Source organism: Dreissena polymorpha, chromosome 1 (assembly GCF_020536995.1).
Source record: "Dreissena polymorpha isolate Duluth1 chromosome 1, UMN_Dpol_1.0, whole genome shotgun sequence".
In the NCBI taxonomy this organism is placed as follows: Eukaryota; Metazoa; Mollusca; class Bivalvia; order Myida; family Dreissenidae; genus Dreissena; species Dreissena polymorpha.
This window is the reverse complement of record NC_068355.1, coordinates 59,999,087-60,017,249: the sequence shown is the minus strand read 5'-3', so window position 1 is coordinate 60,017,249 and position 18,163 is coordinate 59,999,087. Positions and strand designations below refer to the sequence as shown.

The 18,163-nt window shown below is 36.0% G+C and overlaps 1 protein-coding gene across 4 annotated transcripts in view; it reads right to left on the bottom strand.

Moving 5' to 3' along the window:
- LOC127882380 (bifunctional polynucleotide phosphatase/kinase-like) overlaps nt 1-18,163 on the bottom strand; it is a 45,398-nt gene that overhangs the window by 12,367 nt on the left and 14,868 nt on the right. For all 4 annotated transcript variants that reach the window (XM_052430999.1, XM_052430990.1, XM_052431010.1 and 1 more), the window contains exons 6-13: nt 17,764-17,850; nt 16,017-16,088; nt 15,378-15,426; nt 14,018-14,085; nt 13,648-13,740; nt 12,891-12,959; nt 11,545-11,572; nt 10,529-10,590 (exon numbers count right to left, since the gene is read on the bottom strand). In XM_052430999.1, coding sequence (XP_052286959.1) covers nt 10,529-10,590; nt 11,545-11,572; nt 12,891-12,959; nt 13,648-13,740; nt 14,018-14,085; nt 15,378-15,426; nt 16,017-16,088; nt 17,764-17,850 — 528 coding nt within the window. The remainder of the gene's footprint in view (nt 1-10,528; nt 10,591-11,544; nt 11,573-12,890; nt 12,960-13,647; nt 13,741-14,017; nt 14,086-15,377; nt 15,427-16,016; nt 16,089-17,763; nt 17,851-18,163) is intronic.

Sequence of the window (18,163 nt, the reverse complement as noted above, 5' to 3'; positions counted from 1 at the left end):
AAAAATTGGGCAAAAAATGTGACTTCTAGAGTGTTCACATGTTTTCACTATATACATATAGAGAAAAATGCCCCGCCCACTGGCGGCCATGTTTTTTCACTGATCTGGACCATTTTCGAACTTGTCCAAGATATCAATAAAACCATTGTTTTGACCAACTTTCATGATGATTGGGCAAAAATTGTGACTTCTAGAGTGTTTACAAGGTTTCTCTATAGCCAAATAAGGAAAATTGCCCCGCCCACTGGCGGCCATGTTTTTCAAAGGACCGGAACCACTTTTGAACTCCACGAATAAATCATTAAGGCAAACATTTTGACAAAGTTAAATGAAGATTGGTCATGAAATGTGACTTCTACTGTGTTTACAAGGTTTTTCTTTTTTTTGACCTAGTGACCTAGTTTTTGAACCAGCATGCCCTGGTTTCAAACTTGATCGAGATATCATTGGGACAAATCTTCTGACCAAGTTTCATGAAGATCGGACATGAAATGTGTCCTCTAGAGTGTTTACAAACCAAATGTGGACCACAGACGGACGGACAGAAGACGGACAAAGACCAGTCACAAAAGCTCACCTAAGCAATCAGGTGAGCTAAAAAAGTTAACACACGCACGAACGGTTGAACGACGAACACAGGACCATGACATAAGCCCCCCTTGCCTCTGGCCAGTGGAGCTAAAAATGAATCAGGTTTTGTTGTTTTTCTTGGTTGATCATTTTCATGCATTTTTTTTCTGGAAAAAATTAATATAACAAGGGTTGTTTGTAAAACATGCATGCCCCCCATATGGGCTGTCAGTTGTAGTGGAAGCCATTGTGTAAATACGTTTTTTGTCACTGTGACTTTGACCTTTGACTTAGTGACCTGAAAATCAATAGGCATCATCTGCCAGTCATGATCAATGTTCCTATTAGGTTTCATGATCCTAGGCGTAAGCATTCTTGAGTTTTCATCCGGAAACCATTTTACTGTTTCGAGTCACTGTGACCTTGACCTTTGACCTAGTGACCTGAAAATCAATAGAGGTCATCTGCCAGTCATGATCAATGTACCTATGAAGTTTATGATCCTAGGCGAAAGCATTCGTGAGTTATCATCCCGAAACCATTTAACTGTTTCGAGTCACTGTGACCTTGACCTTTGACCTAGCGACCTGAAAATCAATAGGGGTCATCTGCCAGTCATGATCAATGTACCTATGAAGTTTCATGATCCTAGGCGTAAGTATTGTTGAGTTATCATCCGGAAACCATTTTACTATTTCGAGTCACTGTGACCTTGACCTTTGACCTAGTGACCTAAAAATCAATAGGGGTCATCTGCCAGTCATGATCAATGTACCTATGAAGTTTCATGATCCTAGGCGTAAGCATTGTTGATTTATCATCCGGAAACCATTTTACTATTTCGAGTCACTGTGACCTTGACCTTTGACCTAGTGACCTGAAAATCGATAGTGGTCATCTGCCAGTCATGATCAATGTTCTTATGAAGTTTCGTGATCCTAGGTTTAAGCATTCTTGAGTTATCATCCGGAAACCATTTTACTATTTTGAGTCACTGTGACCTTGACCTTTGATCTAGTGACCTGAAAATAAATAGGGGTCATCTGCCAGTCATAATCAATGTTCCTATAAAGTTTAATGATCCTAGGCGCAAGCATTCGTGAGTTATAATCCGGAAACCATTTAACTGTTTCGAGTCACTGTGACGTTGACCTTTGACCTAGTGACCTGAAAATCAATAGGGGTCATCTGTCAGTCATGATCAATGTACCTATGAAGTTTCATGATCCTAGGCATAAGTATTGTTGAGTTATTATCCGGAAAACCATATTACTATTTTGAGTCACTGTGACCTTGACCTTTGACCCAGTGACCTGAAAATCAATAGGGGTCATCTGCCAGTCATGATCAATGTACCTATGAAGTTTCATGATCCTAGGCTTAGCAACTTTGAGTTATCCAGAAACCATTTAACTGTTTCGAGTCACTGTGACGTTGACCTTTGACCTAGTGACCTGAAAATCAATAGGGGTCATCTGCCAGTCATGATCAATGTACCTATGAAGTTTCATGATCCTAGGCATAAGTATTGTTGAGTTATTATCCGGAAAACCATATTACTATTTTGAGTCACTGTGACCTTGACCTTTGACCCAGTGACCTGAAAATCAATAGGGGTCATCTGCCAGTCATGATCAATGTACCTATGAAGTTTCATGATCCTAGGCTTAGCAACTTTGAGTTATCCAGAAACCATTTTACTATTTCAAGTCACTGTGACCTTGACCTTTGACCTAGTTACCTGAAAATCAATAGGGGTCTTCTGCCGGTCATGATCAATGTACCTATGAGGTTTCATGATCCTAGGCCTAAGCGTTCTTGAATTATCATCCGGAAACCATCTGGTGGCCGGACCGCCGGACCGACATGTGCAAAACAATATACCCCCTCTTCTTCGAAGGGGGGCATAATAATCTGAAATGATGGAAAGATTTAATTTGAGCAACTCAATTTTCTTTGAAATTTGGTTTGTTGTTTTTCATGTTTCCATGAGCCGTATCATCATCAGCTGCAGCAGTATCAAATATAGTATCTGGGCCGGGTCTGTGGGTCAAAATTTAAACCAAGAAAATTCAGGTTGGGTCGAGTCAGGTAATTTATTACTAAATTTCAATATAACTGCATTTATTTTTACAATTTGTTAAAGCGCATTGAATATAAAACTGTCAAGTCAGATAATACTATCATCATACATTTACATACCCCGGGTTGCTATGTTTATCACAGAACTGGTACAATTTGAATCCAAGTAAATATATAATAACAAGAGGGCCATCAGGCCCTAAGGCGCTCACCTGAAAGCCAAAGGAACTAGACTATTCTGAAAAAAATTCAAGCTGATTCATGAAGATCATTTTGGACCAAAAAAGTGACTTTTAACATGTTTTTTTTAATATTTGACCTTGTGACCTAGTTTTTGAGCTCATATGACCCAGCTTCAATCTCTGGCAAAATTTCATTGGGACAAATGTTCTGACCAAGTTTTATGAAGATTGGCCAATAAATGTGGCTAATATAATCTCAACAAGTTTTCACTAAAGCCATATAAGGACAACTGCCCCCCCCCCTGGCGGCCATGTTTTTCAACAAACCATAACCATTTTCAAACTCACTCAAGCTATTGTTAGAACAAATGTTCTGATCAAGTTTCATAAAGATTGGATAATAAATGTGACTTCTAGAGTGTTAACAAGGTTTTGTAGTAAATAGCCATTTAAGGAAAAATGCTACGCCCCCTTGCGGCCATGTTTTTTTACTGATCTCAACCATTTTTTAAATTAGCCCAGATATTATAAGTTCAAATATTCTGACCAAGTTTCATGAGCATTGGACCACAAATGTGACTTCTAGTATTAACAAGGTTTTACCATACAGTAAAGCCATATAAGGAAAACTGCCCCGCCCCATGGCAGCCATGTTTTTCATTCAACTCGAACTATTTTCGAACTCGTCCAAGATATTATTGGGACACATGTTTTGACCAAGTTTCATGAAGATTGGACTAAAAATGTGACTTCTAGAGTGTTAACAAGGTTTTACTTTAGCCATATCAGGAAAACTGCCACGCCCCCTGGCGGCCATGTTTTTCAACCAACCGGAACCATTTTCGAACTCGTTCAAGATATCATTATAACAATTGTTCTGACTAAGTTTCATGAAGATTGGACAATAAATGTGACTTCTAGAGTGTTAACAAGGTTTTACTATAGCCATATTAGGAAAACTGCCCCGCCCCCTTGTGGCCATGTTTTTAATCCAAGCGGAACAATTTTTTTACTTGTTCAAGATTTTATTGGGACACATGTTCCCACCAAGTTTCATGCAGATTGGACTAAAAATGTGACTTCTAGAGTGTTAACAAGGTTTTACTATAGCCATTTAAGGAAAACTGCCACGCCCCCTGGCAGCCATGTTTTTCAACCAACCGGAACCATTTTCGAACTCGTCCAAGATATTATTGAGACACATGTTCTAACCAAGTTTCTTGAAGATTGGACAATAAATGCGACGTTTAGAGTGTTAAAAAGGAAAATGTTGATGACGCACGAGGGACAAAAGGCGATCACAATAGCTCATCATGAGCACATTGTGCTCAGGTGAGCTTAAAACAAGAGCACCGCCTTGAGGGTGCAGACCACTCATCTATTTTTCTTTTTAAAGGTGTAGGGACATATCTCAATTTCAATCACAAAGAAGGGAGGGTGGAGTGGAGAAGGGTGTATAGTGTGGGGGTATGGTCATTTATTACATTATCTTCCAAAAATGAAAAAAAAAGGCAAAACAAATACTTTTTTTTTGGGGGGGGGGGGGGAATCTTGGGTGGGATGGTTGGACGTTATTTCAAAAATAAAATAATAAAAACAAGGGACAAAATTGTCACAAAACCAGGTTTTCATTGTGAAAAAAAATCTGATTAAGGGAGACAACTCAAACTGAACTTTTGAAATGAACAAACAAAATTAACCCCCTTTGTAAGTTTGTTTCAAAATAAATCTATTTTAAGTTGTGGTGACCTTGACATTGGAGATATTGACGTGATTCTTTCGTGCGACACACCGTCCCATGATGGTGAACAAATGTGCCAAATAATTGTAAAATCTCACAATGAATGACATAGTTATGGCCAAGACAAGCTCATTTATTGCCAATTTTGACCTTTGAACTCAAAGTGTGACCTTGACCTTGGAGATATCGACGTAATTATTTCGCGCGACACACCGTCCAATGATGGTGAACAAATGTGCCAAATGATTTTAATATATGACAATGAACGACATAGTAATGGCCCGGACAAGCTTGTTCCGCCCGCCCGCCAGCCTGCCAGCCAGCCCGCCCGCATTCGCCAATCTAATAACCAGTTTTTTCCTTCGGAAAACCTGGTTAATATATATTTGTGTTTTTAACCATGTTTGAAAAAAAAACAAACAAGAGATTTGTTTGTCAGAAACACAATGCCCCCTATTGCGCCGCTTTAATTAAAAAAAAAAAAATTGTACCTTTGACCTTGAAGGATGACCTTGACCTTGAACTTCCACCACTCAAAATGTGCAGCTTCATGAGAACGCCACTTTGAAATATATTTTTTGACCTTTGACCTTGAAGGATGACCTTGACCGTGAACTTCCACCACTCAAAATGTGAAGCTTCATTATAACACCGCATTGAAACAAAAAAAAATGACCTTTGACCCTGAAGGATGACCTTGACCTTGAAGAATGATCTTGACCTTCCACCACTCAAAATGTGCAGCTTCATGAGAACGCCGCTTTGAAATAAAAAAATTACCTTTGACCTTGAAGGATGACCTTGACTTTGACAGCTTCATTAGAACGCTGCTTGGAAATTTTTTTATTTTTTTTTTCGACCTTGAAGGATGACCTTGGCCTTGAAATTCCACCACTCAAAATGTGCAGCTTCATGATAACACCACTTTGAATTTTTATATATATTTTTTTTACCTTTGACCTAGAAGGATGACCTTGGCCTTGAACTTCCACCACTCAAAGTGTGCAGCTTCATGATAAGGCTGCTTTGTATTATTTTTTTTACCTTTGACCTTGAAGGATGACTTGACCTTGAAGAATGACCTTGACCTTGAACTTCCACCACTCCAAATGTGCAGCTTCATGAGAACACTGCTTTGAATTATTTATTGTTTTGACCTTTGACCTTGAAGAATGACCTTGACCTTGAAGGATGACCTTGACCTTCCACCACTCCAAATGTGCAGCTTCATGAGAACGCCGCTATGAATTGTTTTGTTGTTTTTTTTACCTTCAAAGATGATCTTTACCTTGAACTTCCACCACTCAAAATGTGAGGCTTCATGAGATACACATGCATGCCAAATATCAAGTTGCTATCTTCAATATTAAAAAAGTTATGGCCAATGTTAAAGTTTTCAGACGGACAGACGCCATATATTTGACATTTGACCTTAAAGGATAATCTTGACCTTCACCTTTCACCACTTAAAATGTTCCGCTCCATGAGATACACATGCATGCCAAATATCAAGTTGCTATCTTCAATATTGAAAAAGTTATGGCCAATGTTAAAGTTTTCGGACGGACAGACACCATAAATTTGACATTTGATCTTGAAGGATGACCTTGACCTTTCACCGCTCAAAATGTGCAGCTCCATAAGATACACATGCATGCCAAATATCAAGTTGCTATCTTCAAAAGTGAAAAAGTTATGGCCAATGTTAAAGTTTTTATCGAACGGACAGACTGACTGACATACTGATGGACAGTTCAACTGCTATATGCCACCCTACCGGGGGCATAATAATTATTTTTTGGGGTGGGGGTGGGAGGGGGGGGGGGGTATAGTGTGAGGGTTTGGTGGTCATTTATTAGATGATCTTTAATTTAAAAAGAAAATGGGGGGGGGATTAAGGGGGGGGGGGGGCGGGCGGGATGGTTTGGGTAGTCTATAGTGGTATGTCAGGTAAGAGTTGTTTTGTCAAAGTATCAATCGAATCTAATCATAAATAAAGAAGTTATGGCAATTTTAGCAAACTTTAATAATTTGACCTTGAGAGTGAAGGTCATGCAAAGGTCAAGGTAAAATTCAACTTGCCAGCAGGGTTTTTTCTGCCTATTTTGGGAAAAGGAGTCTGACCAAATTGTGAATTTTTTATCGACAAAATTGGCCATTTGGGGAATTTTTGCTTCGATGAAACGGCTCATTTGGGAAAAAATTGTGAATTTATCATGCTTAAATAATTCAGTGGTTTAACAAATTAATTTGTTTTTATTTGTTATTTTGTCTTCTTTATATAATCAGATGCAATATTGGGTATGTTCAACGTTTATTCACGTACATTTACTGTAGTTTTGTTTTTCAGTTACAGTTACACTCTGAGATAAGAACTGAACAGTCAAAACCTTATAGCAGATATTTTTTACCAAAACAAACACTGGTTAGTTACACAAGTTATAAGACACTTCATTCTAAAAAAAACAAGAGTCAAAAGTCGCTCACCTGAGATAAAAAGAAATGACCTGTTCTTTGCAGCCCAAGATATCAATGGGACAAATGTTCTAACCAAGTATCATGAAGAATGAACAACAAATAACCCCTTGGCGGCCATGTTTTTTAACAGACCTGAACCATTTTTTAACACTTCCAAGATATGTCCAAATTTCATGAAGATTGGGAAAAAATGTGTCTTCTAGACTGTTCACATGTTGTCACTATATACATATAAAGAAAACTGCCCCACTCCCTGGCGGCCATGTTTTTTCACTGATCATGACTATTTTCAAACTCGTCCGAGACATCCACATAACTAATGTTTTGACAAAATTTCATGATGATTAGGCAAAACATTTGACTTCTAGAGTGTTCACAAGCTTTTTTACTATATAAATATAAGGAAAAAGACCCCCCCCCCTGGAAGCCATGTTTTTTTACCGATCAAAACCATTATCGAACTCAACTGTCCTATCCAGGTGTGGTAGTGCGGTCTCCTTCGCTTACGCAAATGAACCGGTCACAGGACGGTTACAAGTTATGTAACTTTGTAAGCACTTATGTAATGCGGAAATATTTATTTGACAAACTCTTATTTCCGGTCATGATGAATATACTGACTTGTTGTAGTTCAATTAACTAAAGGCGTTCAGTCAGGGACGTCTCAATACACTCAAAGAATTTATTTGTAAGTGAAAACCAAGGCAGCTTTAACAAAAATAACTAATTTTTATTCCAAGAACTCGGAAAATGAACAACAATGACAGAAAATTAAGAACAGGTACAAGAATCTAAGTATCGTTACAAAAATGAACAACATGCAGCAAATACCTTAAAGAATGTAAAAAGAAGTTCAAAATCTGTAAAAAAAAAAAACTGATATAAATATAAGTTACTGTTAGTCTAGAAAGTGCTTAAAAAATCTAGTTTACAACATAGGTCTAATTTAATCTAAAGAACAATACTTATGGAGATTAGGAAACTTCAGTGAATCAAATGTAAAAATAAGAAAAATTTACTACAGTTATTGAAATAGAATAGTCTTTCTAATTTAGAAAATGCCAAATAAAAATAATCTAAATAATAAAAATAATTTAGAAAATAATGCCAAAATGTCTTGATGCTGGTGTTAAAAATAATTTAGAGTTTAATTATTTCAAAATTCCAACCTTTTTCAAGAGCTGTTAACTTTTCAAGAGAGCATCAAGAGGTGTTAAATCAGCCCAAACAGCTTATTTTAAACAGTTCAGAAGAGATCAATGGCAGAGTAGTCAATTTTCCCTCAGAACAGTGCATTTATCAATGATCAATATCTTCCCAAATTCCAGAGCAGAACTAAAAATAGATTACTGAACCAGGTTAAACAAGGGAGATAAATACTGCATAAATACTGCAAAATCATGTTCATGTTGTCTTTCTTTCAATTATCTCTTAGTTGAAAGGCTTATCATAAGTGTTAATGACTTAAACAGTAATATTAACTATGAAAATTCTGTGTTATAAAAAATTACATAACACAGTTAATGTCACATAATATTGACATCATAAAATCAAACTTTACTACACAGGAAACCGATGTTCTGACCAAATTTCATGAAGATTGAGCAAACTAGAAAGTTAACAAGATTCTACTATAGCCATATATAGCCATATAAGGAAAAATGCTCCGCCCCTTGGCAGCCATGTTTTTCAAGCAAACGTAACCATTTTCGAACTCATCCAAGATATCATTGAAACCAATCTTCTGACCAAATTTCATGAAGATCAAAAGGCGATCACAAAAGCTCACCATGAGCACGTTGTGCTCAGGTGAGCTAAAAAAAATTTGAAAATTGGGATTTTTTTTATAATTTCGGTTTGGGATCGAGTCCGTTTGCTTTTGGAGTGCCTCCATTTTTCGAAGGTGCAAACAGTGCTTAAAAACCCCTGGCCAGGTACAGTACCCTCATGATAGCATGAAAGTATTTAAAGTTTAAAAGCAATAGACTTGATACTTTAGAAGTAAAATGGATCTAAACACAAAATGTAACCATATATTCAAAGTTATTAAGTAACAAAAGGGCCATAATTCCGTAAAAATGACAACCAGAGTTATGCAACTTGTCCTTTACTGTCCCCTTATGATAGTTTGCGAGTGTTCCAAGTATGAAAGCAATATCTATGATACTTTAGGGGTAAAGTGGACCAAAACACAAAACTTAACCAAATTTTCAAGTATAAAGGGCCCATATACCGTCATAATGCCAGTCAGAGTTACATAACTTTGCCTGCACAGTCCCCTTACAATAGTTAGTAAGTGTTGCAAGTATAAAAGCAATAGCTTTGATACTTTAGGAAAAAAGTGGACCTAAACACAAAACTTAACCAAATTTTCAATTTTCTAAGTATAAACAGGGCACATAATTCTGTCAAAATGCCAGTCAGAGTTACATATCTTTGCCTGCACAGTCCCCTTATGAAAGTTAGTAAGTGTTGCAAGTATGAAAGCAATAGCTTTGATACTTAAGGAATAAAATGGACCTTAACACAAAACTTAACCAATATTTTCAATTTTCTAAGTATAAAAAGGGCACATAATTCTGTCAAAATGCAAGCCAGAGTTATCTTACTTTGCATGCCCTGTCCCCTCATGATAGTAAGTAAGTGTACCAAGTTTGAATGCAATAGCATTGATACTTTATGAGAAAAGTTGACCTAGACGCAAAACTTAACCGGACGCCGACGCCAAGGTGATGACAATAGCTCATTTTTTTATTATTTTTTTTAAATAGATGAGCTAACAAATGTCCTTAACAAGTTTCATTAAGATTGAACTATATACGTGACTTCTATAGTGTTTTCTTTATTTATATAGTGACCTCATTCTTGACCTCACATGACCCAGCTTAAAACTCGGCCAAAAATGAATCGGACAATTGTTCAGACCAGGTTTCACGAAGATTGGACAATAATGTGGCCTCTAGAATGACAGCAAGGTAAATATTGACTATATGAACAGCGGAAAAGAGACAATAAAAAAAAGCAATTAGCACTAATTTCTTAGGTGAACGACAAACTTGTATCCAGTTTCAATTCAGTAACTCATATTATTTACTGGGTATCTCTTCACACAATCCTCTTCTGTGTTTAATACAAACACATGCAAACAGATATTATTCACTGTGTGGGTCCATTCCTCTCAGTCAACATAGCGGGAAGGGTGGTAAACTTTCCTTGACCTTTAGCCTAATACTAACAAATAATTCAAACCTTTAAATGCCAAGCCTAAACTACTCAATGCTTCAATATCGCAGAGGAAAAGAACCAAGCACAAATAAGCCCGAGACCAAATGAGCTCACTTCCATGTTAACACATGAAACTTTAACTGTTTAGTAAGCACAATTTTCCCTTCAATGAATTTTTTATTTTATTTTGATCACTAACAAGTCATTTAAATAATGTTAGGATTATGGGAGCTTAGTCATGCAAGCTTACCCTATTCACAACAATGTAGCCTTTCGATTCCATGTATTCCTTTGCAAAGAAGCTTTTCCCAGCTGGTAACAAAAATTAACAAGTATATTAAAAAAGAGATGTGTTTGTCAGAAACACAATGCCCCCTATAAATAAAATTATAATAAATATAATAATAAAATTTCAATATATCATTTGGCAGGTTTAGAAATTAACTCCCTTTTAAAGCTTAGTACTTCCCTTGGATTGTATTTTTTTTACTTTTGACCTTGAAGGATGACCTTGACCTTTCACCACTCAAAATGTGCAGCTCCATGAGATACACATGCATGCCAAATATCAAGTTGCTATCTTCAATATTAAAAAAGTTATGACCAAACTTATACGAATGTTAAAGTTTTAGGAAAGAAAAATACAATGATATTTGACCTTTGACCTTGAAAAATGACCTTCACCTTGACTGTTCACTACCTAAAATGTGCAGCTCCATGAGATACACATGCATGCCAAATATGAAGTTGCTATCTTCAATATTGCAAAAGTTATCCAACTTTAACCAAGGTTAACGTTTTGGGATAGAATGACAGACAGACAGGCCAAATACAATATACCCCCGATCATTCGATCTGGGGGGCATAAAAACAAGTGCCTCAATGGGGGGCATAAAAACAAGTGCCTCAAAGAGTATATTAAAATAAAATCAAAATATAAATAATAGTCATTTTAAATTACTTGTTATATATTAAATGTTTGGATAGGAAATTAACTTACTCAAATAAATCATGTTTAACAGCAAATTTGGTCCACTCATTTCCATTTTAAGTAACTGAGAATGTTGCTTTTTCAGAATTTCCCTCATTACAGAAATTAATCATTGAGATGATTAAATATGAAGCATTAATTTTAATTACTTTATAGAAATTGACAATAAATTACTATTACTATTAAATGTCCTTTGACAACCAAAAAAGCATAATCTGCAAAATGTATAATAACAGAGACATATCAATCAAATTATCAACAATGCCCATGCTTACATGCAGGTGAACCAACCAGCACAATCAGCTGAAAATAGAAAGAAAATATGGATATTTTTTTGTACAAAAGACTTATAAAAACAATATATAAAATGTCAAAACGAATCTTTAATGTAATTTTCAGATAATTTCAATCACATCCCTTTTCACAATGCCTGCCAATAAATTATACTGCTACAGTTAGTTACAAGCCTTTTCAAATTCTATAAATTATATTTAATATGAAGTTTGATATCTTACTTCAAAGCATCACAATTCCTATGGCCAGTTCACATATTATGTTAATACATCTTCATGCAAATAAAATTATACAGTGGAAACCCTCTTAACCAGATCCTCTCTATACCTGAATCCTCTCTAAACCAGACAAATTCCGAATACTGGTCATTCTTTGGATCAAAATTGGGTCCTACCATACGTAATAGTACCTCTCTAAACCAGTCAGGTTGCATATAAGAATATTAGTTGACCTGTGAAAGCAACTACATGTATACGGATTTTTAAATGACATACACATTGTAATTTGTATGCCAGATGATGACAAATATCTACACACAAAAAACTAGAGCTTTGTCACAGACGTGATGTATACCCCCACGTGCCGCATTGACACGGACTATTTTGCATGCTGTCTTCACAAAACAAGAGAATCAAATTTATGGGGATTTTTAAGAATTATTATGCCATTATTGACCTTTGAACTCAAGGTGTGACTTTGACCTTATTTATATCAACTTAATTCTTTTGTGCGACACACAGTCCCATGATGGTGAACAAATGATTTTAAAATGTCACAATAAACGACAAAGTTATGGCCCGGACAAGCTCCTTATGGCCATTTTTGACCTTTGAACTCAGTGTGACCTTAACCTTGGAGATATCAACAGTAATTCTTTTGCGCAACACACATCGTCCAATGATGGTGAACAAATGTGCCAAATGATTTAAAAATCTCAAAATGAATGACATAGTTATGGCTCGGACAAGCTCATTTATGGCCATTTTTGACCTTTGAACTCAAAGTGTGACCTTGACCTTGGAGATATCGACGTAATTATTTCTCGTGACACACCGTCTAATGATGGTTATCAAATGTGCCAAATGGTGTTAAAATCTCACAATGAACGACAAAGTTATGGCCCGGACAAGCTTGTTCCGCCTGCCCGCTAGCCCGCCGATATTCGTCAATCTAATAACCAGTTTTTTACTTCGGAAAACCTGGTTTAAAACGGGTATAAATCAGAGTTTAAACAGGAGTGCTGTACATAATCATGCTAATTCAATATCCGTCTATTTTCTTGAAGAGGAGACAAACTTCCCCCTGAGGTTGCTAAATGACCTCTAACCTCTCGACCAGGTGTCGTGACTGCAGCTGATTTTGGATCCAACAGGTCACTGGAAGGATTCAGCATCCTCTGAAAATCAAAGCTCTGTGATGATCACCAGATCTTTTGATACAACAATATGAATAATTTTGGAAAGTTTATGTATTTTTCAAATTGTTTATTATTTTCATATGCATATGTTCATTTATTATTTCTGTTTTCTAATGATACTAGTGGCAAGCATAATGTGACAACCCTTTATGTCAATAGTTCAATACCAATATAAGGACCAATAGGTTAGCAACAAATTTCAATGTTGTCTGTTCACTCAAAATTAATCTGTATGGTTAATAGAATACAAATATATTATGCAGTCAATTTTATTGGCTTGGAAAATATTAAATTTTGAGTTTTGATGTGCGATAAAACCTTTGGTAACAATGTGACGAGTGTTAAGTCTGTTGCCTGTGAAAATCTGCATTTTGCACTTTGAAACCTCGCTAAAACATAATTTCATATTTACATAAGAGTTTCATGATTTTATTGAATGTGTTAAATCTTCAATAAATGATAAACAAATACAGTAATTAATATATTTATATTTGTGATCGAATTTACATTTTCTATGTATGTACAATTTTGTACTGCTTACCTGTATTTGTGATTTTTTTTCACTCCTGTTGTAAAAATAAAAGCCATATTTGGAATTGTTGACAATAGGTCATTTGAATAAACCATGTTAAATAAGGAAAGAAATCCTTAGACGCTGTCAACTCACTGGATCAAACTCTGGCATGTTAAACTTATTTGTTGGGTAACCAAGGAAATACTCCTCCGGTGTGAAGAACTGCAGCCCAACATTCAACGCAAACTGAAATAGCAAAACTGGGTTTAAAAAGGACATAAGTACATTGTAGAAATATGGCATAAATCCTTAAGCATTATTTAACATGTAACACATTTACATAATTTTTTATCTTATTATTATAAAATGATTAATAGTACAATTACTTGCATTGAAATCAAAGAAACGCAAATTCTTACTAGCATAAGTAAGTGAATTTATTTTTACAATTTCTTTCTTTGAAATTTTAATTTCACAAAAAAATAATACACAAGACAAAATAATTTCCTACAAATGAACACACCAGTCTGTCACTGGAGCTAAAATCTTTCTTCATCTTTGGCATCCAGCCCTTGGGTCTACCAGCAGCATCTAGAGAAATGGGGATCCAATCAGGAAGCAAACAGTTAGGGAATTCAAGATACCATCAGATAAGGCAATTTTCTTCAGCACAAAATATAAGATCATTAAAACATTTATGAATTATATATATATTATAATGTCAGTCATATTTTTTACTGATTTTATCAAGGAAAGGAAAACAATTAAAATGATTGACCCTATGGGATGGACCTGATTACTTTTTGCAAAAATTTAGTCAAAAGTATGGCTTAACAAGATGTTGTTGTTGTTTTTTTTTATTGACACAGCCTGCCACCTAGACGTTTAGAAGACTTTTGCAAATAAATGTTCGTTTAAAAGTACATAAATATCTCGGTGTTAAATTGTGATGATTCCATCAATAATGGTTTAAAAAAATTATTTTCACCTATATTAGTAGGTTAGAGTTTGGACAAGTTAAATTGAGCTTTTTTATCATTCAAAATAAATCATTCAAAAGTGATAAATATGCTCTGGCTTGAGATCAAATATGCCAACATATTATGCCCATAAATGTTAACACCAAAGTTTGATGATCCAATTTAAACTGTTTTCGAGTGATTGAGCACACATTGTTCTCCTGGACCCTGACCAAGCACCTGCCTGTCAAGGTTTTCCCCATAAAAAGCCCTTTTTGACCCTTTGCTGGTTGCAAAAGCCATTTTCACTTTGCTCTTGATGGGGAAAGGGTTTTGAACAGATGTATAAAACACAGGTACACAAAGCATAAACATAAATCAAGGGAAAGCACTGACTTTATGCTTTTATAAGTGATCAATATAAAAATGTAATAACAAGCATGACAAATACCCCCAAACTGGTCTGTGATATGTTCAACTGCAAATTTCTTAGAAATGTGTAGATCACTGCCAATAAAAAGTAGCTTGGATATCTTAATTACAGGATTATGAGATATTTGAAGTAACGTTTTTATCCATCAAGGAATGTTGCAGAAGTATGCTCAACAACTGTGTTTTGTTCTGAGAAAACTGGGCTTATTAATGCATGTGCGTAAAGTGTCATCCCAGATTAGCACATCCCAGATTAGCACAGGCTACTTTCCCCTGAAACTAGATTTTCGGTAAAAAGGGACTTCCTTTAAACAAAAAATACCATGAAGCGGAAAGTGTCGTCCCTGATTAGCCTGTGCGGACCGCACATGCATTATGCCCAGTTTTCTCAAAACATTACACAAATGTATAGCATTTTATGGGGACAAACCATCTTACAGACTGACTACCCAAAAAATCCAAAAAGTATCTAAAAATTGACATAATACATACCTCCAACATAAAAACTCTGTGATAGATCAACATCTAATCCGCTATTGAGCTAAAAAAAATAAACATAATCATCAGGCATGAACTCGATACAAAAGAGGATGTCTCAAAACAGTTTCTGATCTTTTAACAATACAATACAATAATTTGAATTGAAAGGAAGCACATGCATTTTTGGGGATACTGACAATGGGTATATTGAAGGAATTATATTGTGTAAAGAGAGTTTTGCTCAAGATAAGCAGGCCTAAATAAATGTTAGTTGAGTGCCATCCCAAATATGCCTGTTCAGTTTGCATTTTCCGCATATATGATATTTTTCATTTTAAAATCATCTTTGCAAAAAGTCATGGTACAGTAAAAAGTGTTATCCCTGATTAACCTGTGAGTGATGCATAGGCTAATCAGGTGCAATACTTTAGGCACATGCAATAAGTGCCATATTTCTAGATCATGTCTCATTTAATTAAAAAAAGTGATCTTTATGAAAAAATTATTCTTTTTTTATAGATTATATAAGTGTGATTTTTAGATACTGGTACACTTGAATTGACAAAAATTAGCATCATCATCATGGTCACAATGATTTTATTTCCAAAATAGATATGATGTTTCTTATGTGAAACCACAAAAGTGTTCTACATGTTTGGTCAGGTGAGTCCACATTCCAGTGCATGGTTTTCTGTTCAGGCCACCTTTGGTAGCCACAAGGATCTGCAAAACAGAAGAATTATTAAACACATAAACAAACAAGAGATGTGTTTGTCAGAAACACAATGCCCCCTTCTGTGCCGCTTTGATTAAAAAAAAACAAGTTTCAATGAAATCCGCCAAAGCACTTCCAAGATATGGCTCCGGACACAAAAGTGCCTATAGTAAAAAGCATTTTTTCAAGATACAAAGGGCCATAACTCTGTTTTTAACAGATGGTGTACAATGCCATTTGGCGTGCTCATCCTCTTATGCATATATATACTCATACCAAGTTTCAATGAAATCCGCCAAAGCACTTCCAAGATATTTCTCCGGACACAAAAGTGCCTACAGTAAAAAGCGTTTTTTTCAAGATACAAAGGGCCATAACTCTGTTTTTAACAGATGGTGTACAATGCCATTTGGCGTGCATCATCCTCTTATGCATATATATACTCATACCAAGTTTCAATGAAATCCGCCAAAGCACTTCAAAGATATGGCTCCGGACTCAAAAGTGCCTATAGTAAAAAGCATTTTTTCAAGATACAAAGGGCCATAACTCTGTTTTTAACAGATGGTGTACAATGCCATTTGGCGTGCATCATTCTCTTATGCATATATATACTCATACAAAGTTTCAATGAAATCCGCCAAAGCACTTCCAAGATATGGCTCCGGACACAAAAGTGCCGGACAGACGGATGGACGGACAGCCGGACGGACGGACAACGCCAAAACAATATCCCTCCGCCTCTGGCGGGGGATAATAATTTGGCAGGTACAGATAATTAGCTCCTTTTAAAGCTTATTACTTCCCTTGGATTTGTTTTTTTGACCTTTGCCCTTGAAGGATGACCTAGACCATTCACCACTCAAAATGTGCAGCTCCATGAGATACACATGCATGCCAAATATCAAGTTGCTATCTGAAGCGACATAGAAGTAATGAGCATTTTTCGAAACCTAAACGCAAAGTGTGATGGACAGATGGATGGACGGACAGTCCGATCACTATATGCCCTCATTGGGGGGCATAAAAAGAACATCTTTAAATCAATCATCAGACTCAGGATTTTAAAATAATTAAAAATAGAACAAGAGCTGTGTTTGTGAAACACAATGCCCCCTACTGCGCCGCTTTGAAGCCATATATTTAACCTCTGACCTTGAATGATGACCTTGACCTTTCACCGCTCAAAATGTGCAACTCCATGAGATACACATGCATGCCAAATATCAAGATGCTATCTTCAATATTGCAAAAGTTATCGCAAAACTTTAACCAAAATTAAATTTTTGGGACAGATTGACTAACAGACAAACAGACAGGCAAAAAACAATGTACCCCCCATCATTCAATCAGAGGGAATAAAAAACATAATTTAAATACTACATATAATAAGAGACAGCTCATAGTTTTTCCCCATGTTCAATTGTTTAATTGCCCTTGATTCCATTTGCAAGTACTTCTAAATCTTTACCATTCTGGTATGCTATAGTTTGCCACCAAATAACTAATATTTCATATCATGCAGTCATAAACCAGCAGTCTTTGATTAAAGACTTTTTTAAGGTCAGTATTTAAATGTCAAACTCCACATATCAAAGGTCATGTAGGACCTCATAACTTTCAAGATAATGACGTTCCTGCTACACAAACCCTTATGCAGCATTTTGCAAATGTTCAACACACCTGTACAGGCACACCTACTTCCTTGACCACTTTGATGAACTTTGTTTTCAGCTCCTCTATGTTTGTTTTCCCTTTGGAGACGCCCATCTGAAAAAGCAGCATTGCTTTACAAATTGGCATGGTTTAAGAATTATATTTAAAAAGGGCAGTTTCACATGGAGGCAGCTTCACATGGAGGCAGTTTCACATGGAGGCAGTTTCACATGGAGGCAGCTTCACATGGAGGCAGTTTCACATGGAGGCAGTTTCACATGGAGGCAGTTTCACATGGAGGCAGTTTCACATGTAATTTTTTATTTTTGCACAGGCTAATCTGGGACATCACTTTCCACTTTAACGGTATTGTTGTTTAAAGACAGTCTCTTTTTTAGAGAAAATTTATTTGAGGCAGATCTTGACC